At 49.9% G+C, this 27,658-nt stretch overlaps 2 protein-coding genes across 2 annotated transcripts; both read left to right on the forward strand.

The window, feature by feature from the left end:
• Positions 1-1,610: 1,610 nt before the first annotated feature.
• CILP2 (cartilage intermediate layer protein 2) lies at positions 1,611-13,081 on the forward strand. The gene is made up of 10 exons (XM_078379091.1): positions 1,611-1,695; positions 2,194-2,361; positions 2,790-3,053; positions 4,280-4,474; positions 5,756-5,883; positions 6,109-6,203; positions 7,745-8,085; positions 8,267-8,375; positions 8,966-9,123; positions 10,124-13,081. The coding sequence occupies exons 1-10, from the start codon at positions 1,611-1,613 to the stop codon at positions 12,514-12,516; spliced, it is 3,936 nt and encodes a 1,311-aa protein (XP_078235217.1). The 3' UTR covers positions 12,517-13,081.
• Positions 13,082-19,220: 6,139 nt separating this feature from the next.
• Positions 19,221-26,759, forward strand: CACTIN (cactin, spliceosome C complex subunit). Its single transcript, XM_020794209.3, has 10 exons — positions 19,221-19,380; positions 20,349-20,838; positions 21,587-21,682; positions 22,077-22,222; positions 22,375-22,537; positions 22,988-23,102; positions 23,213-23,405; positions 23,581-23,715; positions 24,771-25,042; positions 25,808-26,759. Exons 1-10 carry the CDS (start codon positions 19,277-19,279, stop codon positions 26,296-26,298), a joined length of 2,205 nt encoding a protein of 734 aa, XP_020649868.2. The 5' UTR covers positions 19,221-19,276; the 3' UTR covers positions 26,299-26,759.
• Positions 26,760-27,658: the final 899 nt, after the last annotated feature.

Raw genomic sequence — 27,658 nt, forward strand, 5'->3', positions numbered from 1 at the left:
TTGCCTCTCCTTCCTTCTCCCGAAGGCGGTCCAATTTTAGCAGCCTCGAACTCTGAAGGCTACTGTTGAAGCTCTCCCAAAAATAATAATAATAACATTTTCGCTTGCTCTCTTTTTTAAGAAAAAAAAATTTAAAAATCCCTGAGATTTTTTTCCAGCTTTGCTCCCGTTCTCTGTGCGGCTCTTATTTCGCCCGTCAAGGATTTGCCATTAAAAACCAATAAAGTCCAGAGCTGATGGGGGTGGGTGGGTGAAAAAATATCTTATATAGGTCTCTCCATCCATTCCAATCTCCAGTTTAGAAGCCACCTGTCTAGAGAGAGAGAGACGAGGGCGGCCGGATCTCAGGGTCCCAAAATCTTTGTGCCCGGGTGGTCCGGCTTCTCCATCTTCATCCGAAAACCGCTGGCCGAGGAAATGTCCAGAGTGAAACCCTGCCTTTTCCTGCTTCTCTTCCTCCTCTGGGATGCCGGCGTCTCCCCTCAAGGTAACCGCAGGGTTTCATTCCGGGGGCTGGGTCCCTGAAATTCGGGTCACGGGAGCCAAAAACGCACGGCCGCGTATAATCTCCCAATTTCCGGGGAGGCAACATGGGCGGTGTAAGGGCGGGTGCTCAATCTTTCCAAGTTTTCACTCGGAAAGATACTTGCCGACTCTATGAAGGAGCGCTCTCTAAAATGTCCAGCCCGGAGCAGCCCTGCTCAGATCTTGCAACCTGAAAAGTTATGGCTTCTTTTAGGGAGTGGATCCATCTCACCTCTGGCCCTCCTCTCTTCCTGCTGCCTTTCCCAGAATGGTGGGTTTTTTTCCCCCCCAGGGAATCCTGCCTTTTCGTGAGGAACCCAAAGGAAAGACAGCCTCCGCTTCCACCTTTTCGCCTCCCGAATCCATTTGGGCTCAATTTGCCATCAGACCCACGTTTTAGTCTTTATGGCCATCCAGGGTCTCCATTGGGGTCCCGCAAGAGGATTTAAGGGTGCAAATAGGAAAGGAAGGATTTAATGTATTTATTTTTTTCTGAGCCAATACGGGGCCTCTCCAGTTCATCGGGATCAGTAACTATTAGGAAGGGGTTCAAACTATTTGGGGGACAACAAATTGGAGGGGCGGGTTAAACTTTGCAGCTTTGCGTCACCCCGAGTCAACCTGTTTCTGGTTTGGCCTTTTCCGCCTCGCAGGGCTGTTGTGATGATAACATCCACCACCTTTTTGCTGAGCTTAGGGGAAAAATACGGTGCCGGGCACCGGGAGGAGGGTCAGATGGTGTCTATCGTGTGCAAAGAATCAAAATCAATAAATTAACAATATAGGCGCAGAACTGACGCATTTGTCAGCGAACCGAACCCCCCCCCCCCCCCGGAATGCCAGCCGTGCCATCTCTGGGTCCCTCTCGACATCCATGACGCTGGAAACAGGGAAGGCAAAAATAAAAGGGGATGTTTAAGGAATTTTGGGGGAAAGGGGGGGAAGGAAGGAAAGCCGTGCTTCCCCCCCCCGGTCTCTTTAAGCTCCCCCTTTTCGGCTGACCTTTGCACATCCCTTTAACCTTCAAGAGCGACCGATGGTAAAGACTCAGCGTGAATGTGGAAGTTTCCCGGCAGGGGTGCGCCATGGGGAATATGCCGCATCTACAGGCCCCCCCGGGGGGGGCTCATCTGCAGCTCGGCTTGGCCATTGGGGCCTTCCGGCTGCCTTGTACGAAGATGATGATGATAATGATGAGAGCCAAATGCACACGTCGTTTTGTGCTGGGTCTCCCCAAGCCAGGAGTCAGAGCACGTTAAAATATGATGTTCTGGAGTCCTGGGTTATGATGATTGCCATTTTCTTCTGATCCTCCAAGATTCCCCTGAGTTGGGGGTTCAGCTGTAGGAGGATTCTGGATTTTGACCCTGTTCCCTTGGTCAGTAATTATTCACCAAAGTTTGGACCCCCCCCCCGTTCATTTCTCTGAGTCCTCTGAAGTGGCGCTTGCATGCCAGTGACGCAGACTTTAAGGTTTAACAGGACTCTGGATCGGCCACCCTCTCGTCGTTCAGGTCCGCTTTCTGTAACTCGTAAGTGTGGTGACGAGATGCTGAGAGACATCTGTATCATCTGGCTTGTTGCGAGCCCCCTTTGCGTGAACGAATGGCACATGCCGCATGAATGCTTTGCCATGAGCTGTGATGAGTGAGGCCACCTTGGTATGAGCAAAACTAGGATTTCAAGAGGTGGCCATTAAGAATCTTTGGGGGGGGGGTTCCCCACTAGATTCGCCAGAAGAAGATGCTCCGATTTTGCATCCGAACCGTGTGAAGCAGCTGCATAAACAGAAGAAAAAGGGGAAGGGCCTCACGAGCTTGGATGGAGGAACGGCGGGTAAGTTGCCTTGAACCTTCTCACCAACCATGTCACCCCCTTTTCAAGATTCTGGGATTTCATTTCCCCTCACTTTCCATGCCGACTTTCTTCCAGAGCGTTTCTAGAATCAATTCTGGAACACAAGGCAAAAACGGACCAAGGTTTGGGGCTGTGGGGTCCTCCCCCAGATAATCCACAGGCGGTGGAGGTGATTGCTCACCGTGAAGCTAAAGACTGCAGAAGCCCCCAAAATGTGTGAAATTATAGAGCCAAGGGGTCAGTCTAGATGACCCCGCGGTGTCCCTTCCTAATTATTGTGTGATAAGTAACGGCTTGAACAGAGTTACCATCCGTTTGGGCAGGAAAGAGGAAGACTTTTGGGGGCCGGGGGGGGGGCTGGTTTGGCATGCATCCCATAATACCTGGGCATTTTTCTCCTTTTCCAGGAGAATGGACCTCGTGGTTCAACGTGGACCATCCTGGTGGGGAGGGAGACTTTGAGACCATGGAGGCAATCCAGTTCTACTACCGGGAGCGGGTCTGTGCCCGGCCGACGACCATTGAGGTGCGGACCACCGAGTGGGAGCTTCCCGCGGATGTCGGCGAGGTGGTGCATTTTAGCCCGCAGGAAGGTTTCCGTTGTTTCAACCGGGAGCAACCCGGGGGCAAGAACTGCTCCAATTATCACGTCCGGTTCCTCTGTCCCCCAGGTGAGCAGGGATGCTGGAGGGTTGGCCAGGTCACTACATTTTCACCCCGCTGAGGCTCCTCTGCATTGAGTGCCAAAGGATCTGCATCATTTCACTGTCTGGATTGGGACAGTGGCAACGTTCTGAGATGGAAGGCCAGAAAAGTAGACCTGAGCCCCATAGCTACATGGGATGGCTTGTAAGCCACCCGCGTTTGCTGAAAATCGCGGATAATAGTGAACCCTGTACACGGCATGGTCTCTGGCTCCCTCTAGTGGCAAGTTCTGGTGGTTACATAATGGAAATACATATTTCTGGGTTTTTTAAACAATATTTTCAGACCGTGGATAAGCAAAAGTGTAGATACTGATCCTGTGGATACATGTGTCCTATGGTATAACAACCTCCTCCAGTCATGAGGGAGGCCAACCCGTTTGGAATGGTAGCCCAACATTGGAATGGTATGCTGTTATGGTCAAAGCATTGGATTCGGATCACAAGACTCGTTGGCTGAAATCCTGCTACTTCATGTAGTAAATCACACCTTGACCAGGTTTATAAAATCAACTGAAATGACAGAGGAACTGACTCACCAACTCCCCACAGGTTCACTGGGTCTACTCTAGTTGCAACTTACAACGCTAAGGGATAGGATTTTTAGGCAGATGTGTTTTAAGAAAGGAGAGGGGCAGAGGGGAAAACCGCTAAAACAGGAGGAGCCCCACATCTACAGGATAAGTAGCTATGGTTTCCCTTATCTGTGGTCTGAAAATATTAAAAATATTAAAAGAAAAAAACTAGAAATGGTTATTTTCACTATATATATATCTGAACTGGGCACTAGAGGGAGCCAGAGACCATGGTATGGATTCTTGCTGTTGAAGAATAAAGAGCATGTTATCTGTCTCACTCTAGTGGCCAGTTGTGGTAATACATGGTTAAAATATATATATATATTTTAACTGTATTTTTCTTTAGCCATGCTATGTAGAGTGTTTGCTATAATCCGCAATGTTCAGCATTCACGGGGGAGCTTGAAGCCAATCCCCTGCAGATAAAAAGGGTTGCCCTGTACATTAATGGTAAATAATTTTTGTAATTTTGCAAACTTTGAGAATACATTGGTTTGTTGGTTTGTTTGTTTAATCAATAATCCGTAACTGTAATTTCCAACCCTGTGACCTAACTCCCTTTATCAAATCCTGTTCTACCTTGTTTTAAAAAAACTCTTTCCCTACTCCATACAGATCCCAGTTTCGGGTTAAACTGGTCTGACTGGTCTCCGTGGACCAGCTGCTCACGAACGGCCTGTGGGGTCAGCGGCTTCCAGACACGACACCGCTCATGTCTGAACACCCCCGCTGGGTCGGCGCATGGGCCGGTTCCCAAGTGCCCAGGAAAATCCAAAGCACGCCGGATATGTACCGCTGGGCCTTGTCCAGGTAACTGAGCGCACTCAACCCTTCAAGAAAAAGCAGAACAAGAAACCGATTTTTGGGGGAAATGCTACTTCTTTTTTTCGGCACAGCTGAGTTGCCTTTCAAAATTAAAGTGTGGAGACTAGTTTTGGGCAAATAAGGTTTTGTCAGTAGGACCCCCCTGGATCTTTGAAATCAGGATCTGCAGTTTCACTTATCTGTGGTCTGAAAATATTAAAAATATTAAAAGAAAAAAAAATGAAATATGCATTTTTAGCATGTATTTACCAGAACTGGCCACTAGAGGGTACCAGAGACCACTCTACAGGTATATCTTGTTGATGGAAGAATACATAGTATGGTCTCTTGCTCCCTCTAGGGGCCAGTTCTGGTAATACATTTTAAAATATGTATTTTTTAATTGTTTTTCTCTCCCTTTTGCCATGTTATGTATAGTCTTCATTATTATCCACAGTTTTCAGCATCAGTGCGAGGGATTAGAACCAATTCCCTATGGATGGGGGGGGTTTCCTGCTGTACTTTCTAATTTTGTAGGCCATTATGTAGAGTTTTTTTTTCTTCTATAAGCTCTACATTAATTTTGTTAAGGCAGCAAAAGGTTTTTAAGAAATTAACTAGCAGCAGAGGATTAGGGAAACATCAGAATGACCATTCATTTAAAAAAGTATATCTTTTTCTAAACATTAGAAAGGGTCACAGGAACAAAATGCACAAAAAAGTAACTTTCTAAGCTCTTTCAGTGCATGGCTGCATGGCATGATCCCCTGTCCTCAGGTGGACACTGTTTTGAACAATTTGTAGAAGGGATGGAGGGATGATAACCAGTAATTTTAAAGGTTCATTGGGGAAATTTTTTGACAGAAACAGATGTTATAAATGACCCAGCATTAAAAGAGGGAATTCCTTAACTACTGAAAGCATCTGAGCGCACAGCAGGAGATTTTCTCACTGCAATCTGCAAACAAGTTTGCTTGGCCTTCAGATTGGCCTTGGGGACTTCAACAAGGGGTTCCTTGGGATTTCTCGGCCACGACGTTCTGCCGGAATCCCGTCTTTCCAACAGGGCTGTGCTTTCAGCCTTAACTCTGGCCTCTTTACAATGCACTTAACATTGAATCTGAGGATTTGAGCGGGGGGGGGGGTGCAGACAAAAGAGTGCCAAGAGGAGGAAAAACTTTTGAGGAACGCAGCGCCCCCCCCCCCTGAACTGTCCCAATAAACCCAAACTTTATTAAAAATAGCTTTCCTCCACCACCTGTCTTTCTTTCCCCTGCTTTCCCACAGCCTGGCTTCAGTACGGCATTTTTCCTGCCTGGAGACAGGCGGCCGTGTTTGTGCAAGAGACGGGCACGGATGATTTTCCTTGGGGCGATTCGGACCGCAACCCGGTCAACACCTCATTCCTAGGGAATGTCAGTGAGAAATGTGCGGTTTCCCCCAGAATCCTGTGTTTTTCTTTCTTCTCGAGATGTTTTAAACAGGCAAAACTATTTTAATAATAATAATAATAATAAATCAACCCTGCCAAGGGGAGATTCCAGCCAAATACGTTTCTGGACCACTTTGAAACATTCTCGCTCAGAAGAAACGACACCCGATCCCTCTTTTTTTTCTTTCTCGCTTCTTTTTCCTGGTAGGGCGAATGTGGAAATAAGTGTGCCTCGCTCGTCTGTTCCACTTTGGGGAAATTTTTTTTTCTCCCCGACCTGCCCAAAACAGCAGCCGGGGGCGGGTCTGTTCCCCTGGGACTCTTGATGGAAATGACAGGCATGGGGAACTTAATCGGTTGCTCCTGGGCTTGGCAAGGCGAGAAGAGAGAGGCCGGCCATGAGAAGCCAAACACATCCAGGGTCGTGTGAGGTTATTCCCGAATGCCTACAGCCGGATTCTGCCCTTTACCAGAAGCCCCCTGGAGCAGCTATCCATCATCAGCTCCTTCCTTCCTTCCTTCCTTCCTTCCTTCTATTCATCATCAGCTCCGTCCTTCCTTCCTTCATTTTATCCATTTTCCTTCCTTCCTTCCTCTTATCCATCATCAGCTCCATCCATCCATCCATCCATCCATCCATCCATCCATCCATCCTTCCTTCCTTCCTTCCTTCCTTCCTTCCTTCCTTCCTTCCTTCCTTCCTTCCTTCCTTCCTTCCTTCCTTCCTTCCTCTTATCCATCATCAGCTCCTTCCTTCCTCTTATCCATCATCAGTCCATCCTTCCTTCCTTTTATCCATTTTCCATCCATCCATCCATCCATCCATCCATTAGCTCCTTCCTTCCTTCCTCTTATCCATCAGCTCCTTCCTTCCTCTTATCCATCATCAGCTCTGTCCTTCCTTCCTTCCTTCCTTCCTTCCTTCCTTCCTCTTATCCATCAACAGCTCCTTCCTTCCTTCCTCTTATCCATCATCAGCTCCTTCCTTCCGCTTATCCATCATTAGCTCTATGCTTGCTTGCTTGCTTGCTTGCTTCCTTCCTTCCTCTTATCCATCATCAGCTCCGTCCTTCCTTCCTTCATTTTATCCATTTTCCTTCCTTCCTTCCTTCCTCTTATCCATCATCAGTCCATCCCTCCTTCCTTCCTTTTATCCATTTTCCTTCCATCCATCCATCCATCCATCCATCCATCCATCCATCCATCCATCCATTAGCTCCTTCCTTCCTTCCTTCCTTCCTTCCTTCCTTCCTTCCTTCCTTCCTTCCTTCCTTCCTTCCTTCCTTCCTCTTATCCATCATCAGCTGCTTCCTTCCTCTTATCCATCATTAGCTCTGTGCTTCCTTCCTTCCTTCCTTCCGTCCTTCCTTCCTTCCTTCCTTCCTTCCTTCCTTCCTTCCATCTTTCTGTCCTTCTTTCCTCACCACTGCTTAGAACTATGCCCTGCAGAAGAATTTCTGTGCACCCTGATTTTTAGCCATGTAACCCTTTGGTTCCCACCTGTTTGTCTCTATCAAGGTGTTGTTGTGTTTTTTAAGTGTGCAGTTGGACACCAAAGATGCCGATGGTTGGGGGGGGGGGCTATGCAGTGGAAATGATCAGACAAGCAACTCCCCGTTAGACCCATGCATCCCCTTTCTTCTGAGTCAACCCCTGCTATTTTTCGACAGCTGCTTTTCCATCATTGCCCCTTTCGTATCCAATTGCACGCTTAAAAATGGGGAGGGGAGGGTAAACCACCCTGGTTTCTATAACAATTAGCAAAAAGCACAGAATCCTTTCTTGGGTCCCTGTTTTGGGATTCCGCGTCCCGGTATTCTAAACCATCTCTGAAAAATCCCAATTTCTGTTCTCCCAGCCCAGCCGCCAGCTTGCTTTCTCAGCTGCGAAATGGGTGCCCCGAGTGCGGACTGCAGCCGATGCATCTGTCCCAAGGACGAGCTCGTCGGCGTGGTGCGGAGTGCGGACGGCGCGCCCCTTGCCAAGGCCCGGATTTCCCTTTCCAACCAGCCCGGTGACCTGCTGGCCCGAAGCGACGCCCACGGCCGGTTCACCGTCCGGGGCATCTGTGCGGACAGCAGCCTGAACATCCGCGCGACGCTCGACCGCTTTGCGCCTGGGCAGGCACGGATGGTCACGAACACCTCCAGCTTGTCCTGGGTAGAGATTGTGCTCCGTCGACTCGGTAAGGGTGAGCGGGAGACCGGAGTCAGACAGGGCAGAGGGATAAACCTGCAGGGATCCATGTCCAAATTTCTAAATGAATTTGATTTCTGCTCGGTGGAGATACGGTCTACCTATGATGGATAGCTTCTGATGGGCTCTGATTTCATGTCAACCCACTTCCCCCACCCCCAACCCGGCAGAAAAGGCTTACATGGTGGTCCACCCTGAGTCGAAAGTGAGGACAGCCGGGCAAACCGTTCGGCTCTGCTGTCGTGCCCAAGGCTACCCTGTGCCCAAGAAATATTATTGGTGAGTGAAGGCTGGGGCATTTGAGTCTGGGGTCCAGAGGCGCGAGGGAAAGGGTGCCAACAGATTTCAGGAAGTTGGACCTGAAATATTGCTGAAATGCGGAGAGTGACTGCCTCTTTCAGCAGATTACGGGAAGCAGCCCAGGTGGAAGATATTTCCTGGAATCCAGTGTAAACGTTACATCTTTCTTCGTTCGTAGATAACCAGTGTCCAACCTGTCCGAAACTCAGAATGGAGCTAGATTGCTTAAGGGAAATGTCTATCTCCAGCAATAACCATAACTCATTTCCTGACCAGCCACGAGATTTCCTTCAGAGTGTGGGACTTGCCCATGAACCGCACCTGTCCTTTCCAGTGAGCAACCACAGGAACCAAAGCACCCTAAATAAAAGGGACACGAGCACGGGGGGAAAAATCCATGCTGTGACAAAAAGACCTCTTTCACTATGAGAGGGAGCAGCGCTTCTAAAAACGTGCTGAGCCTGCCATCTAGTTTGACCTAAACTTCCAGGCAGGGAGAAATCTCTCTTTTTTGCTGTCAAAATACGATGACGGGTTTCAGTTAATCCCATTCCATTTCCCTTTGCCAGGTATCACAATGGAACACTCCTGAACCGGAAAGTCTACCGGTACAACAGTAGCTTAGTGTTGCGCGATTTGGAGAGAAGTCAAGCGGGATCATACCACTGCAAAGCTGGAAATGACCACAGTTCGATCAAATCCTCCATTGCCTATTTGACAGTTGTAGGTAAGCAGAGGCGGTGTCAACAGAGGTCCGTGTGTGTGTGTGTGTGTGTGTGTGTGTGTGTGTGTGTGTCTGCAGACCATTGTGTCCAGGAACCCAGTGTAGCTGATGCAAACTGTTATCTAATCAGAGGCAATATTTTCCATGTTAATTAAAAGGCGGGAGAGATTTGATTGTGGATCTCTAGAAGCATAGAGGTGGATAGGATATAGAGATCCCCTAACCCAACCCACTGCTCAATCAATGCAAGCTCTCCGAAGTGCCCCACCAACCTTTGACAAGATCATCCCAGCTCTGCTCCCAGACCTCCTGATACGGAAGATCCCTCACCTTCTAAGACAGTCCACAACGGAAACCGAGTCCTCAACACGAGTGCCTTTCTCCTAATGCAATCGAGGCACACGACTCCAATTTCCAGGGAACAGGGGATCCAGTTCGGGTTTTGAATTCTGTGGGAGCTCTCCAGGGTGCTGAAGCTATGTTGGTGAACCAGGCTGGAGAGTCTGAGCGGAAAACAAGGAGCAGACTTACTGCCCCCATGAAATCGGAGTCACCAGCCATCGCTTTCTTAATGCTTCTCAGAAATCTTCTCTGCCACTGTTTCCACCTCTTGGCTTTACTTAGGGAGCCAGGGAGCTGGTGTCTGCTCCATCATCTATTCACCTTGATTAGTTCATCTCTGATGGCTTTCTCCTCATTGGGAGTGGTGGCTGGGACTCTTTACTTTTCCTCTCAGGGTCCAGGACCCAAGCAGGAATCTTGGGTGGAAGCTAGGCCTAGCTAGGCCTTAAAGCCTCCCTGTTTAGGCCTTTCTCCCAGTTGACCCACAGTCAGATGTCTGAAAGGTGCCTATAAGAGAGAGAATAGAGAATTATGGCATTTATCATCAGGAACATCCAAAAAGCCCAACATAGGTCCTTGAACGGTATACTTATTGTGCCACATGATCCTAACTAGCCTCTAATGTGTTTCTTGTTCTGGTCTTCTCACGCTGCTCCTTCAGATCCTGGGGTGCCTTCTTGCGCGGCCCAGCCAGAAGAATACCTCATCAAACTCCCCGATGAGTGTTTCCAGGAGGGAACAAACTCCGACTTCTACAACGTCGGCCACTGTCCCAACCATCGTTGTCCTAGCCAGCTCAAAGGTGGGCTCCACTGCCAAGACCCTGTAGAGCGCTGTTGTGGGACCACACGGATGGAAGTGCGGGAGATCCCATGCAATGGCTATACTTTGCCGATCAAAGTGGTCACGGAGTGCGGGTGTGCCTCCTGCACACAACCCAAAATCCTGGTCCGGGGCAAAGTTTTGGCGGCTGACGATGGTGAGCCTCTGCGGTTTGGTGAGATCTACCTGGGGTCGGAGAAGATCGGCTTCACCGGTTACAAAGGGGCTTTCACGATTGAGGTGCCGACCAACACCAAGAGACTTGTGGTCAAGTTTGTGGACCGGCTGAAGAAATTTGTAGATACCGTGAAGGTCTTCCCTTTTGACCCGCGAGGTGGAGCTGTCTACCAGGATGTCAGAATCATGCGGAGGAAGAAGCCCGTTGAGTTGGATACCTTGGAGACCAACGTCATCCCCCTAGGAGAAGTCGCTGGAGAAGGTCCCGTTGGGGAGATTGTCATCCCTCCGAGATCTTTCTTCAGATCCAACGGACAAGCCTACAACGGGACCGTCAAGGCCAGTGTAACTTTTGTAGACCCTCGGGACATGGCCTCCGTGAATGCCGCCTCCAGCGATCTGAATTTCATCAATGCCGAAGGCGATATCCTCCCACTCAGAACATACGGCATGTTTTCCATGGATTTCTGGGAGGAAGAGGCTCACCAAAGCTTGGCCGCTGGGCCTGTGGAGGTGAAGATGGACGCCAACCTCATCAAGATGCCGGGACATCTCCAGAAGATGAAGCTGTGGTCCCTCAATCCGGTCACAGGCCTGTGGGAGGAGGAGGCCTCTCTCAAGGTTGTGAAGGAGAGGCGCCGTAAGCGGGAAGAGAGAGCCTTCCTCGTCGGGAATCTGGAGGTCCGAGAGAGGCGTCTGTTCAACCTCGATGTCCCAGAGAACCGCCGTTGCTTTGTCAAAGTCCGGGCATACATCAACGAAAAGTTCAACCCCAACGAGCAGTTGGAGGGAGTCGTCGTGACCCTCATCAACCTTGAACCCCGACCCGGTTACCCCTCCAACCCTCAGGCCTGGGGTCGTTTCGACAGCGTGGTGACCGGTCCCAACGGGGCATGCTTACCCGCCTTCTGCGACGGGGGGCGAGCCGACGCCTACACGGCCTATGTCACCGCCAACATGGGAGGAGAGGAGTTAGAAGCTGTGCCTTCCAGCCCAAAACTCAACCCTCAAGCTGTCGGGGTGTCCCAGCCTTACCTCCGCAAGCTGGGTTACCAGCGAAGCGATCACGAAGACCCGGCTCTGAAGAAGACCGCTTTCAAGATCAACCTCGCCAAACCCAATCCGAACAACATTGACGAGGCCAATGGGCCCATTTACCCTTACCGGAGCCTGAAAGAGTGCGACGAAGCGCCCGTGACAGCCAGTCACTTCCGGTTCTACCGCGTCGAAGTGGATAAGTACGAGTACAACGTCGTGCCGATCAAGGAGAGTGACCTGACTACGTGGACGGGGGATTATCTGTCCTGGTGGCCGAATCCCCAGGAGTTCCGAGCCTGTTATATCAAGGTGAAGATCGATGGCCCCCACGAATACATGGTGCGTTCACGCAACGTGGGAGGCAGCCATCCGAGGACACAGGGGCAGCTCTACGGCCTACGGGACACGCGAAGCGTCCGAGATCTCCACATCTATAACAGTTCGGCTGCTTGCGTTGAGTTCAAATGCAGTGGGATGTTGTTTGACCAAGCGTTAGTAGACCGGACTTTGGTGTCCATCATTCCGCAAGGGAGTTGCCGCCGCACGGCGACCAACAGCTACTTGGACGAGTATCTAGGCCGCCACCCTCCTGTGGCTGAGAATAACGAGACCTCGGCCTTCACCATGTTGGCCCCAGTTGATCCCCTCGGACACAACTATGGGATCTACACCGTGACGGACCAGAACCCTCGGCTGGCCAAGGAGATCGCCATTGGCCGTTGCTTCGACGGCACCTCGGACGGATTCTCGCGCGAGATGAAATCCCACCGGGGGGTCGCGTTGACTTTTCTCTGTCAGGAGAAACCAGTGGGACGAAAAAGCTTCTTTCAGCGCCTGCTCGAATCCCCCGGCCAGACCCTCACGGAGATCCGGCGCGAGATGGAAGGCAACGAACAGCTCCGTGGCCCTTTACGAGCGGTGGCCTACCCCTCGGGATTACGGACCATGTTTGCCAGACAGAACCGCCGAGCCCTTGGCCGCCAAACAAGAGGCGATGCCTCGTGGGCTGGACAGTGAAACCAAGGTGGGGGGGACTCTCTGGACATTTTTCATGCTTCCGAATCAGCACCTTCCAGTTCACAGGACCCAAAGATACGATTTGCTGGTCCCTGGGCGTATACGTTGTGCCATTTCTTCCTCCTCAGAAACCCTTGCCATTTCAAGTCCTTCCTTTTCCTCACCCTGGGGTGGGCAAAGAGGAGCCCTCAGATTCTGCCCTTCCCCGGATCCTGGCTTCATCTTGCCCAGACGATGAGGCCCATTTTCAGAGCCATGGTTTAAAGCTTGGGTGGAAATATTACTGCTTTGCCACCTATCGGGCCCAGGAGGTGGGGCGACCCCGAGAGAGAGAGAGAGGAAGGAAGGAAGGAAGGAAGAGAGGGGCGGAAGAGAGAGGGGGTGCAGGGTGGTCTTGGGGCCCAATCCACCAGAGGCTGCAGCACGGACCTATGCTCTTCGCCCTTGAGTGAATGCAACCCTCTAACTTCCTAGGGAGAACCTGTCTGTTTTGTGGTGGCCTATACACTATATTTCAGAGATCTGTTATTTATTGGGAAAATATAACATTGTGTTTTCACCAGAACCGAGGGGTCCTGTGTCTCGTTGCGTTCTCTTCTTTCCGGAGGGGGGGGGGAGAAATGAACAGAAGGATCGGAAAAGGGGGAGATAAAGGTGTAATAATAGAAAAAGTGCCAGAGAGAAACCATAAGGTCCAGCGCTCCGCACTCAAGGAACTGATTTTGAATCTCTGGGTCCCCCCCCCGCCGGCCATGCCCTTCTACATGACATCATGATTACATTTTTTTTAAAATGCCCCCTTCCCCATCCTAAATAAAATGCAAAATGACTTTCCTAAAGCAAAATCTTGTCAGATCAAAGAGCATGCCGGGAGTTGGGGTCCCCCCACCCTTTGCCATCGGAACTCCCTGCCACTGGAAAGTGGCTCCTAAGAACTTTTTTAAAAGCAAAAAGAAATTGTCTTTTTTTAAAAAAATCTTTATTTCACTCCATTCAAAACCGCAGAGCCAAACAATACCTTTTGCGTTACAACGCTAGTAAGTGTTTTGTTCATAAGCTCTTATAGTTTCATATAGGCACATGATTTACTCTTTCTCTTTACGTGGGAGTCTCTTCCCTGGCTTATGGCTAAATTTTTAGGTCTAGCTGATGCCGCGTAGAATAGCCAGCAGAGGTTCTCTGGTTAAGGCTCCACGTAAGGAGGAACAAGGGAGAAAGAACTTGAAAAGAGGAGGTTTATGGGGCCGAGAGTCAGAAACCTGGGTATAAGGGGCAGCTATAGAAAGGAGACAGTGATTAAATGGAGTAAGACATCTAAAACAGATCAGGACCCCGGCTGGATGATAGCATGTTATGAGAAACGGAGCTCCCTGAAGCGAAGACAAGACAACAAGTTTTCCTCATCTGAGCTTGACCGACTCCCTATGACGCAAATCTGCTGGCTCTGGGTTTTTGAGGCTGGCCGTTGCTTTGAAGGAATTGCGTCTTTAGAGGGAAAACTTTGTCAAACGGCTGTCCTCGAGATCAGCTTCTCTCACCATCGTGATTTTTTTCCTGAGCTTCCCAGGCATTCAAAAAGCAAAACACAGGAGCAGAAAATGATCCAGGCCTAATGGCGAAATGTTATGCAGTTGGGGGGGGGCGCGTATCCGCAGGATCGGTATCTGCTGATTCATGTATCCACAGGTTGAAAAATTAAAAAGATTAAAAGAAAGATCCTATAAATCTGAAAGTTGAAGTCACCAGAACTGGCTACTAGAGGGAGCCAGAGACCATGCTATGTACTGTATAGTGTTCCCTATTAAAATAGTGTTTGTTATTATCCGCGTTTTTCAGCATCCGCGGGGGGCTTGGAACCAGCCCTCCGTGGATATGGGGGTCCTATTGTATATATGCTGGTTTGGGATGGCTTTGGTGAAATTCTTGAAAAACCTTGATGCTTCCAAGAATTTTTAAAAGGATACATTGCTTTCTACGGCCGTATGTTCTTAAATTATCCCTGCTCAGTGCTAACCAAAGCTTTGAATTTTATATTTACAAAGGAACTAGGTAGATTTCCGAGAGGAGGTGGGAAGCATTAAATTACCCTTAATCAGACCTAGACCGCCCAGATTGCCCCCAAACGGCATGCTGGGATCTACATTTTGAATAAATAAAAAGAGTGGGACTCAACAGCCCTAGAGGGCCAAATGAAAAGTTCTTTTTTTCCTGGTGTAGTTTCCAAAGTCCTTTAGTCAGCTTGTGATGGAACAATTCAAAATAAAATTTAAAAGTAGTTACATTTTTGTTGCTTCCCTGCAGTGCAGAAGTCGGCGGAATACTCTCTGGTTCCCCCTAGTGGCTAATTCTGAGATTATTCTTCCTGGGGTATGCAGTCAATTCGCCTGCCATTTATGGTGTCCCGATGGGGTTTTCAAGAGCATGTCTGTATTTCAGGGAAGGGTTTTTCTCCCATGGCTAACCCTTCCCACGAGTAAAGATTTGAACCCAGGTCTCTTAAGCTCTCTGTCACACCACACTGAGGGTTGGGTTTGTTCTCACACCTTGCAAAGACTTTTTAAAAAGAAAACCAAAGAATACTTCTCTTACCAATTAAGGACGGGTGAGTGAATGGCATTGTTCCTCCGAAATCTCTCTCAAACAGGTCCCCAAAAAGAGAATTCTGAAGGTACTGTAACGGGAATTCTGAAAGTAACAAGGAGGCAGTGTTCATTGGCTTCCAAATCAAGAGAAATGGCCTATTCTGTCGTTTGTAATTACTGGCTTACCGTACTTTAGACTCCCCCTAAGGAGCTGGAGGCAAAGTAACTTGGAACTAGTTACTTCCCGGTGCTCATGGCTGCCAGCGAGGCCAAATGTGAAGCCTCCAGCTCCAGTGGCAGTCTACCTTAGATTGGGCCACTTTGGGGATAAATGACAAGGGACGATGGTCAGCAAGACACCCAGCGTGCGCCCTCCGCCGGGGCCGTGCATCCACACAGGATCCTGGATAAGAATGTCTTCAGCTCTATTTATAGGTTTAAAATGTTGGTGAGGGCTGTTTTGCTGAACTCGCGTCCTGAGGACACACATGTGTTCCTCCACCTGCTTCGGGGAGGTGGGGTGAATTCTTTGCAGCTGGCAACCGGCGCGCATTCCAGAAACCGATGAGCTTTTGAACGAACCTCCCATGCGAGCAAGAACGGACATACCAGCCCAATGAAAGGGGGCCCCACCTTCGGCCCAGCCGAGAGTGCGCAATCGTATTTTATGAGCCATCTCAAAGTCGGGGGCACTGCGGTTTGGCCATTTCCAGGCCCCCTCCTCCTCGTTCTCTCTCATTTTTCCCCTCTCCGTCCTTCCTTCTCTTCGGTTCTCCTTGTCCAACAAAAACTGAGGATGATGAGAAACACAGGCCGACACCGAGAGATGTCTCAGGTCTTAAAATCTTGGCCGGTCGGCACGCCGTGACCTCCTTCAGTGCGTCCAGAGAGCCATAAAATGAAGGTGTAACAAAAAAACATTAAACCTCCCCTTCCACCCCATCTCCTTTTCCAAAATTAAAAGTTTGGCTGTTCGATTTTGGAAAAAACACACAATCACAACGACAAAAGCCGGAATCCTGTTATTTGAATGAACCGGCGTAAGTCAAACGCCATAAATCTCTTACGCCCAAGGGTTGCTAGTGAAGGAGTCAGTGCTCGCATTCCTTCCTGTGTGCAGTAGCGTGACTTGGCACCAGACATGGAATACGAGCATTGACACCTCCTTAACACGAGATCAGTGGACACAAGGAACGAAATTCTCACCAAGCCATTTTTTTTCACCTTGAGCTTTTCCAGACAACCCACAAAACTCCTGGTAGATTAATTTTATTAAGTTTGACCAGTTTCCAATTCATTTGGGCTATTTACAAGGAGGGATTTTCTCTCTAGTGAGTTTCCAGAGTTGAGCGAGGATTCAAATCCAGGACTTGAGTCCTCATTCATCGCTCCATCCCCTACACTACGCTATCTCTCATTAACCTTCTACCCTGCAATGATTTGAATATTTATAAATCTGCGGCTTAGATCTGGTTGATTTTGTACCCTCAAGGCCTTGCTAATTATTTTAGGAAACGACTCATTTCTTAAAAGGTAATTATTTCAGGGGGTCTGAAAACACATCACTGGGTGTGCCTGAGGAACCTGAGATTAAAAACCTGTCCGAAGGCATGGATTGTAGCCACACAACACTTAACGCTGAAATAAATGCACGGGTTTTAAAGGCACCATCATTTTTATTTAAAAAATGTTTTAATGTTCTTGGTTTCGTGGCCGCCGAAACAGATCTAACATGTCCGGAAACCGAGAGGAAAAATCTCATTTAAAAGCAAAGGAATGCAGGTATGAGCTGGTTGCTAAAATAATCTCTATTTTTTTGTTTTCCCCCTTGCAATGCCAACGGATTCCGTTGAGTCTGGCCAAAGCAAGACCGCCGACGGCCCTCCTTCACCCTCTGGACAAGCCATCAACAAGGAGAGACAAAGGCGTCCTTTAAGACTGAAATTCAGCTACCAGAGGGCGAAGTCCATTCTGCGCCTCATCCGCTCTGGTCCAAAAAGATGTATTTTTTGGATCGGGTGGTCTTGGCGCCGGGTCGCAAGAACACCGCAGACCGGGCGGGAGAAAAGCAAATGAAAAGCTCACATCTTCCCTTTGAAACCTGGCTGATCCGGGACATCGGATCAGATATTTTGGGGGGTATGTGTGTGCAAAATGTGGCCTTTTTGAGGGGGGAAATTAACCCCACGAGGTACCCCAAAGAGAAAGTGTGGGGAGGAGATCAATGGCTGGACGGTTCTTGCCCAGGGGACCTGGGGATCCTTAGAGGGGGCCATCCTGAGACACAGGAGAAAAGGGGACCCGTGAAGCTTGAGGGGCAAATCGCATTTCCCTATGGGACACGACTTGGGGGGGGGGAGTTGGTTTGGTTCCTTTTTGGATTACAAAGCCCACAATCCCCAGTCAGACCAGCCTATGGCCTGGCAACGTCTACCTGGACCTTGGCCAAGTTCTTGCTAGCCAGAGGGACAAAACCCATATGCCAGAGGAGCTGGTGGTCCATGTTCCCCCCCACCTCCCCCCCCCGTGAGTCATGATCTTAAACTCCCGTTTCTGAAGAAGAGATTCCCTTTATGGAGAACGATGAGGACCAGCATCTTCACTCAACTGGCCAGCGCAGGAAGATGGAAAGCGGCACCTTTTTCTTCCGAAAAACAAAAAAAAAGCCATTTCCACCTCTCTCTCTCTCTCTCTCTCTCTCTCTCTCTCTCTCTCTCTCGGGGCAAAGGTGCGGCTCAGCAGAGGTTTGCAGGAGGGTCATTCCCATGAGGGTGCAGAACCCTGGGCTTTGTAGTCTGATGCCCTCTGGAAGACTACTCCCGCTTGCTCTCCGAAGCCTCGGTCCGGCACTTTAGCCACTACCCTTCAGGTCAGGAGTTGCAACACCGCCGACGGTCACCCAGTTTGCAAAAACAGCTGGCCGGGGATGAAACGTTTTCTGGGCCAAAGCAGACCCTTCCAAAACTGCCAACCGGGGGCCGTGGTCTGATCAGATTTCCCGACCGCTAGCAAGATGTGGACGAGCTCGCTGGCCCGTCCGTGGTTTTGAAATGTACTTTTCCAAGACATGTATAAATCAGAGGCCGGGCTTCGTTCCTGAAACCTCCCGAGAGGCAAATTTATTTCCCCGTCACCACTCCCAAAACCGCAAAAGCCGGCGATGAGGAAGCGCAGGCCGCTCTCAAGCGGCTTTCCAGACTCCCCAGCATCTTCCATCATCCCAATATTTGTCTCATAAATATCTGTAACGACAAGGCTTCAAAGATTTGTGCCCATCTGTTTTGTTAGAGGAATGTATTGGTTTTGAAAACGTCTCCAGATGATATATTCAGACAGACAGACAGACCGACAGACACAGACACACACACACCAGAAGTGTTGGCTTTAACAAAGCAACTGAGTCTAAAGTTCCCAGCGATGTGTTACGTAGGCGTGCAGAATCCAATCAAATTATTCTTTTCATTCTTGAGAGCCATCTCCCTGCTATTATGGGCTGTAAAGTCTATTTGCAACCTAGGGCAAATAGACTATGAATGAATGACCTCTAAAAGTTCCCGCCCAACATAAAATCCTAAATGTCTGTCCAGTGTCTCCCTCCTGTGGCTAGACATGATTACTGCAGACTCCCATTCTTTCTTCCCCTTCCCAGGTTTGGCCACAGGAGGGAGACACTGGACGAGCCCATAAGACTTTAAATAAGAAAAATAATGACAGGCTGCAGTAACCAGGAGTGGCCACAGGGGGGAGATACTTTGTAGCCCCTTTTGGATTTTCCATAGGAAAGAATGGGAGGCTGGTCTTCAATTAGGAAAGAATGGGAGGCTGCAATAACCAGGCGCGGCCACAGGAGGGAGGTAGAGTGCGGCCTTTAAGGAATTTCCGTAGGAAAAAAAAATGAGAGGCTGTTAATCAGTGCCTGAAAATTAATTAATCTCCCCTCCGCATAACTGATTTCCTCCTCTCGTTTCACATTAGAGAGAAGGCCAGTGGTGGCATTTTTACCTTTTCCAACCTTGGCCCCGCTGGGGGTGGGGAGGAATGATATTATTTCGATCAGGCAGCTTTCTGGCCAGCCCTAATCACGCGACGCTGCCGCGGAAGGCCCTCCCCCGCCGCGCGTCGCCCGAGGAAACCGGAAGAAGCGCGTCACAAGGAGGCAGGGCTGGGCTAGAGCGGCCATGGGCTCGAGGTCCCGGTCCCGGGAGCGGCGCCGGAGGAGAAGCCGGTCCAGATCGGGATCGAGGGAGAGTCGGAGGAGAAGGAGACGAGAGCGGGAAGGGAGGTGAGGAGGAAAAAGGGCTCCGAATGGCGGGGGGTCCTGGGATCATAGAGTTCAGAGACCATAGAGTCCCGTGGGATAGAGGGGATCCCCTTGTTTTCCTTTATAGGCTTTTTTATGATTTCTCTCCCCCCTTTATAAGAACCCAAAAGGGCGAAAATTTGTATGGGGGCGAAGGGGGGTCGCAATTTGGGGCTGTGTCAACCCCCAAGGGCTTTGGCCTGGCTTAATGGTCAGCAAGGCCTAGGTCACGTGTTAATCAGAGATGAAAGAGCGCTCCTGAGCGTATGCAGAGTGCTTTCCAGGGCAGCCCGTGTCCCTCAGCTGGTGGGGGTTCCCCAGCCCTCTATCCCCACCCCCACGGAGAAGGAGGCTCTGAAGACAGCAGTACTTTTAATTTATTTGTTTCATGGGACCGGAAAACAGCTGGATAGATGGATGGATTGCATTTCTGTACTGTTTTCTCCCAGTAATGGGATTTGTGGCGGCTCGCGAACTTAAGAGGACCAAGAATAAATTTAAAAGAGCAATTTTAAAAATTACAAAACAAAGAATCCTTCATTAATTCTTGTGCTCTTGTTTGGGTAACTGCGGCACTGTCAGAAAGAAGAAGAAAACTCTGTTAATGCATTTATTGTGAGGTTTTCCAATCTCCCTCCTACAGTATTTTATTTTAATTTATCTGCTGCTTACAGCAGATGGTGGTATACAGTAGAAACCCCATAGTATCTATGGGGGATAGGTCCCAAGCTGACCCGCCCTCACGGATGCTGGAAAACGTGAATTACTGTATAGGGAAGGCTATAGATAGCATTGTCTCTGGCTCCCGTTAGTGGTCAGTCCTTGTAACTTCATCTTTAGAAATATAAGTTTCTAGGATTTTATTTTTAATATTTTCAGGCTGTGGATAAGTGAATCTGCGGATACTGTGCTGTGGATACCGTGTTTGGATAACACTTCTTTTGTTTCAGCTCGGAGGAAGACAGCTACAGATGGAGGAAGAGGAAAGAAAAAAGCAGGGACCACCGCTCCAAGAGATCTCCGAAACGCTTGTCGCGATCCCGGGACCGTTCCCCAAGCTCAGATTCCTCTCCGGAAAAACGAGGCCGCGGCGGCGAGCGGAAGGGCAAGAGGAGCCGGAAACGGTCGGCCTCACGGTCCTCTGTGTCCTCCGTGACCTCCCCTTCACCCTCCCGCTCGCAGACCTCCCAGGGGGACCTCGGCGAGCAGCTGAGCCTCCAGGAGCGCCTGCGGCTGAAAGAGGAGAAGAAGAAGCAGAAGGAGCTGATGAAGGTGCTGGAGACACCCGAGGAGAAGCGGGCCCGACGCTTGGCCAAGAAAGAAGCCAAGGAACGGAAGAAGCGCGAGAAGATGGGCTGGGGGGAAGAGTATATGGGGTACACCAATACCGACAACCCTTTCGGGGATAACAACCTGTTAGGGGCTTTCATCTGGAGCAAGGTGAGTCTCCAGGTGTGGTTGGCGATCCAAGAGTTTACTTCAACTTAGGAGACCCTACAGAGCAGCAGTCTTCCCAATGGCCTGTGCTTTTCTGCGCCCTGGGAGTCTCATCTTACGGCACTATCTCTTGTTCCATTCTGCACTGCCCACCTTCACCAGTATTATCGCCTCTTCTTAGGGAATCCTGCCTTCTCAGGATGCAGCTAAAGGACGACAGACCCAGTTTCATCATTTTTGCCTCCAGAGAGAGTTCAGGCTTGATTGGATCAAGGATCCCCTTGTTTGTCTTTCTGGCCAGGCGGGGTTTTCACCAAGCTTTCCTCCAGCACCATTTCCAATAAATATTTTTTTTCTTCCTATCTACTCTCTAGCTTTCACACCCAGACACAATGAGATCAGAAAAACGAGAGTGTGGATGATCTTGGCCTTGATCTGTAGCGGCACATCCTTACACTTGAAGAGTTTGGTCTAATTCCTTCCTTCCTTCTGCTTAATATCTAGTTTTATATCTGCTGAGCACATAACCTTGTGATCCAAATATTGTTATTGTTGTACCAATATTGTTATTGTTAGTACCAAATATTGTTGATTACAGTTAGAACCTAGTGGCTCGTATCAGCCGCACCGTCTTTATTTACTGACGTTTTACAGATCCGTAAAAATCAGTCATTCTTTGAAGGCCCTGATGATAGGTTCCCCTGTCTTTATCTGGGTTTGAAGCCCCATGAACTTTTCTGATTGCTTTCAGGCTTTGGAGAAAAAGGGGATCGGCCACCTGGCCGAGAAGGAACTTAAAGAACGGAACAAGCAGATTCAAGAGGATAACCGGCTGGAGCTCCAGAAGGTAAGTTCTCCCCCAAAAATTGGCAGAGAGAGGGACATTTTCCATCTGGTATTTGCAGGCCATCTCTGGCCATGTGCAGAATGTCTTTCCCAACGGAAAATCATGAGCACAGCCAGTTTTTTTTCACCTGGAAACCAAGGGAGTCCGGTGAAGTACGGTTGAAAGGCTTGGCTGTGTTTTCCCTGGGGAGACAAAGGTGCTAGTTCTCACTGAATCACACTGGGACACTTCCAGACGGTCTTCCCCAGCTTTGGGGGAGGGGGGAGTTGTAAAGATAAATTGGAATTTGAGTCAGGATCAGGCATTGGGTTTCCGAAGGGGTCGGAAGCCAACCCGAGATCTTTCTTGTTCCGCTTCTCTGCTGAGTCTCTGCTTCTCTCCGGCGTCTTATCAGGTGAAGCAGCTGCGGCTGGAACGGGAGCGCGAGAAGGCCATGCGGGAGCAAGAACTTGAGATGCTTCAGCGGGAGAAAGAAGCAGAGCATTTCAAAACCTGGGAAGAGCAGGAAGATAATTTTCACCTCCAGCAGGCCAAGCTACGGTGAGCAGGAAAGGCAGTTCAAGAGGGGCTGGCGAGCCCCATTCGAGACCCAAGGAGGGGGAACTCCGAGAGTCTCCTGCCTTCCCGGACCGCTTGGGATGAACCTTCTCCCCTCTTTCCTGATTATTCCTCTCCTTCGCTTGCTTCGGCAGCTCCAAAATCAGGATTCGGGACGGGCGCGCCAAGCCCATCGACCTCCTAGCAAAATACATCAGTGCCGAAGACGATGATCTGGCGGTGGAAATGCACGAGCCGTACACATTTCTGAATGGACTCACCGTCTCGGACATGGAGGACCTTCTGGAAGACATCCAGGTGCTTCTCCGGGGAGGGGATGTCTCTTTTCTTGAAATTTTGAGCGTATCTAACTTACACAATGGTTTGTTTTGTTTACTGTTTTCCTTGCCCATTGCTTTAATTTTTGCATCTCCATGAGATCTGGCTGGCTACATTGTCCTTCCTGATTAAAGGACAGTAGAACCCCTGGATCCATGGGAGATTCGTCTCCAGCCCCCCCCCCCCCCCGCGGATGCAAAAACTGTGGATAATAGTTCACTCTATCCATAGCACAGTCTCTGCCTCCCTCAAGTGGCTGGTTCTGGGAATTACATCCTGGAAATGTGTACTGTATTTCTGAGTTATATTTTCAGAAACAGTGGATACCAATCCCACGGATATGGGGGCCCTTGCCGTTTCACGACACCTTGTGAGTCAGAAAGCTCCTTTTTGGCTCAGCTGCTAAAACATCCCTCTCCTGTGTTTCAGGTTTACATGGAGCTGGAGCAAGGCAAGAACGTGGATTTCTGGAGGGACATGACCATTATCACGGAAGATGAGATCGCCAAGCTACGGAAACTGGAAGCCTTCGGGAAAGGGCCGGGTAAGCGGCATTCCTCCACAGAGCACAAGCCGTGGACGCAGCCGGAGGAGCAAAGCACCTATGACTGTCACTCACGGCCTCTCTTCCCCCCCCCCATTTGTCTCCCGCAGGCGAGCGTCGGGAAGGCGTGAACGCCTCGGTCAGTGCTGACGTCCAGTCAGTCTTCAAGGGGAAGACCTACAATCAGCTCCAGGTCATTTACCAGGGGATTGAGGGCAGGATCCTTGCCGGGGGTCCCAACCTTGACATCGGTTACTGGGAGAGCCTGCTGCAGCAACTCAAGGCCTACATGGCGCGGGCAAGGTAAAGTGGGCCGCCCCCGGCTGGGGGAAAAACAGCCGCAGAGCAGGGCTGGGGAGTTTGAGCCATTTTCTGGCGTGAATCCGTCTAAGTGTAAAAGCTGGCTTAGAGATCGGTGGAGGACACCTCGGGTGCTCCTACTAACCCTCCTCTATTCTTCTTCCCCCACGGCTCGTAGGCTACGGGAGCGCCATCAAGATGTCCTACGCCAGAAACTGTACAAGCTGAAGCAGGAGCAGGGGGTGGAGAGCGAGCCGCTGTTCCCCATCATCAAGAAAGAGCCGTCCTCTCCCGGCGAGAGCTGCAGCAAGAGGTAAGGGGTCAGGATCCAGGTGTTATCTCCCCCCCCCTCAATCTGTGGGTTGTGCTCATTCAGAAGCAAAGGGGCCGTAACCAAGAAGACCCCAGGGATTCCCAGCAGTTTCTTCTCGTACTCAGGTCTGCCAGGATTTATTGACCCGTGTATGCGAGGAGTCAGATGGCCCACATGCCAGCCTGGGGCTCTCACTGCTATGCCATTCTGCCGTCCTACGCTGAATTTCTAGGATGGACCCACGGGTCCCAGCCCGCGCAGTCTTGTTCCGCTGGAATAAAATGGTTTATTTTTCTAACGAATAATACACACCCTGGCTTTTTCTCAAAACCCTGGAGAAATTTGAAACCTTTTGGGGCGGGGAGCATTGATATTGGTCCAAAGGTCAGTTGTTGACGGAGGTGATCTGCTTCCTTGAGGCTCCGTTCCCTGCTCCGAACCGCTTACAGTTTAAGGCAGAGATTGGGGGAGGAAGGAAGGAAGAATTAAGCACTAAGTGGGATGATGCAGAAATGAGAGATGTGATCTTCCAGATCCGCCAGACTTAACGTTCAAGAATTCCGAGCAATTTAGTTTGAACTGCTGGATTCCTTAGCTCTTTATCTAGGAATTTGGGGTGGCTGATGGCATTTCCCCCCACTCCTTCAGTAAAGGAGGCAGAGAACGAATGATGGACTAACCCCATATGATCCATTCTAAGCTTCCCCCGCGGATGCTGAAAAATGTGCATCATAGTGAACACTATTATAATAGCAAACACTATACTGTACACATAGCATGGTCGCTGGCTCCCTCTAGTGGCCAGTTCTGGTGACTTCATGGTTAAAAATATATATTATGGGGATTCTTTTTCAATATTTTCAGACCATGGATAAGCAAATCAGTAGATACAGATCCTGTGGATTAGGGGGTTCTCCTGTCTTAAGTTTTGCTTCTTAATGAATACGGATGTTTTAAAGGGGAAACGCTTTCCTCTTCCCCCACCCCCGCGTGCATGGAGGTTGGAGGCACACCCCATTCCATCGTCCTGATTTCCCATCATCCTTTCTCTGCAGAGCAGAAGCCGAAGAGGGCACCTCGGCCCAGCCTGGTCCCTCTCTGGCGGAGTCCGGAACCGAGCCAGAATCCGAAGCCAAAACCGAAGGGGAAGGGGAGGCGGTCCTCATTGAGGAGGACCTGATCCAGCAGAGTTTGGATGACTACGACGCCGGCAAGTACAGCCCGCGGCTGCTGACTTCCCACGAGCTGCCATTCGATGCCCATGTGGTGGAAGCCGATGAGGACTTCCAGCGCCTCCTGCTCTCCCGGCAGCAGCTTCAGGTCACAGGTAAGGCGGCCACATCTAATCTCGAGATCCGGTGGCTGGACAGAGCCTCCAAAAGTTATCCCTTTAACCTCCAAGCATTCTGTCTTTATTTATTTGTTGAACTGCTGGATAACTCCGTGGCTTAGGCGAGCCAGAGGCTGGGAGTTCGAATCCTGCCGTGGGCCTCCTTTTAGAGGGGCTGGACTGGATTATCTCTATGATCCTTCCTGGCTCTGTATTGATTGATTGATTGATTGATTGATTGATTGATTGATTGATTGATTTGACTTACATGCCGCCCACACTACTCAAACGTCTCTGGGCGGCTTACAACAATTAAAATACAGTAAAAAAAAAAAGTTAAAACAATTAAAATACTGTTAAAGTATATACTCTAAAAATTGCCACCAGGACCCACAGTTGATATTATTTCTATTAAAAGCCTTCTGGAACAGGAAGGTTTTGACCTGGCACCAGAATGTCAAGAATTTGTAAGATTCTTCTTATTATTTCCCATCAGCAGGAACCACACCGATGCGAGTGTATAGAAGAAAGCTCGTATCTTTCCATTCCCTGGAACGGTGGGTCCACACGTGGGCAACCAGAACCCCAGCTTTTCTCATGCCCGGCATCACGCTCTAAGCACCATCCCGCCTTGCTCATCGACTGCCACTCTTTGTGGGGCTTAGAAACGTGGGCTGGCTAAACGGGTTTTAAAAAGCCGAGCGGGGGGTTCCCGGTTTGAAGGCGTGGGGAAAATCGACCGGTCCTTTTCTCCTTCCGCAGGGGATGCTACCGAGAGCGCCGAGGACATTTTTTTCCGCCGCGCCAAGGAAGGCATGGGGGCTGACGAGGCCCAGTTCAGCGTGGAGATGCCACTCACCGGCAAAGCGTACCTCTGGGCCGACAAGTACCGCCCGAGGAAACCCCGTTTCTTCAACCGCGTCCACACCGGCTTCGAGTGGAATAAGTACAACCAGACGCACTACGATTTTGACAACCCTCCGCCCAAGATCGTGCAGGGCTACAAGTTTAACATCTTTTACCCGGACCTGATCGACAAGCGCTCCACGCCGGAATACTTCCTCGAGGCCTGCCCAGATAACAAGGACTTCGCCACCCTCCGCTTCCACGCCGGGCCCCCCTACGAGGACATCGCCTTCAAGATCGTCAACCGGGAGTGGGAATACTCCCACCGCCACGGCTTCCGCTGCCAGTTCGCCAACGGGATCTTCCAGCTCTGGTTCCATTTTAAGCGGTACCGTTACCGGCGGTGAAGCGGCTGCCCCGGGTTTGGCCCCGGGAGAACCGGAGGGGTGAGGCATTTGGTGGTGGTGGGGAAGCCAATTCAAAATAAGGAGATTTTGGCTGCCTCTTTTAAACAAGGTGGCGCCTCGCCCCCCCCCCCAGGTGGATTTCCAACCGCTTTCGGTGTTTCTTGTCGAGGGAGTCGTTTCTTCTGTCCAAGGATTTGGTGTAGGCGATTAGAACTCGGAACCCATCCAAAATTGCGCTGACCTCTTCCTGTAGATTTTTTTCCCCAGGGGCTCATTTCCTTTTTCGGGCACTAGATGGCAGCCTTCTCAAACCTAGGTTCTTGGGTCTTGTGTTCCGGATTCCATACAAACCCATTCCAACAGTTTTTTGCCGTTGTTTTCTTGAGACTGTATCCATCCAGAGAGTTTTGTCTCTTGGAAAAACTGGTCTGGTCACAATAAAGACATTTTTTTTCCCTTGGGAGGGTGTCAAAGCTTATTTTATTTCCTTTTCCCTGACAAGGTGGGGGGCCCGGAATAAATTGCAACCAGGAATTTTAAAAAGATTTGCTGCTAGGGATGCCTCTGTGGATTAGCCTGAGTCAGGGACTGTGGAACTCCCTGCCACAAGAATGCTGTTATTCTTCCTCTTTTCTTTTGCTGATTTTTTTTTCAAAGCAGTGAAGCCTCCATGTCTGCAAGCAATATATCCTGCAACCTCAGTTCCGCTGGGGGAGGGGGGATTAAACCCAGTAAAACTGGCTGCCCAGGTGGGAAGGGAGGGGTCCAGGTGCCTGTGGCCTCCCTGAGCTTCCCTAGTCTTGATGAACCTCTCGGTGCAGGAGCAGTCTACCTTAGAATACACAGTCCTGCAGATTGATCAATCTCTTTTTATTCCCATTTGCCTTTATTTAATAATTGCCATCATCTTGGAACTGCAGAGCTGGAAGGGGCCCTGTGGATCCCTAACCCGCCGCGCGATCCAAGCATTCAACAGTGCACAAAGAAAAACACCCTGCAGAGGTGTAACCCGGCACTTTTCTGGGCCTCGGCACCCGGTCGCTCGCCCCATGAGGCCTAGAAGCATGAGATCGTCCAGATGTTAGTTCCTCCAGGCCTCCAACCCTTGTTTTCCGCACCTCCTGTCAGATTGAGTGGGTCCGTTTTCTGCCCAAGAGAAGTAAACAGAGGAATAAGCCAGCTCTCTTCCTAATTGCTTAATGGATTTACTGGAACTGGGTTGAAAATTTAATGGAACGTTGGAATTAAAAAAGAAAAAAGGCTAAAATGGAAGAGGATGAGGTAATGGGAGGCGCTCCAAATGATTTCCCGCAAGTTCTTAAAAACAGTCCCCCCGGTGGGGCTCGGCGTGACTTGGAAC

This window comes from Pogona vitticeps, chromosome 7 (assembly GCF_051106095.1).
Source record: "Pogona vitticeps strain Pit_001003342236 chromosome 7, PviZW2.1, whole genome shotgun sequence".
Lineage (NCBI taxonomy): Eukaryota > Metazoa > Chordata > Lepidosauria > Squamata > Agamidae > Pogona > Pogona vitticeps.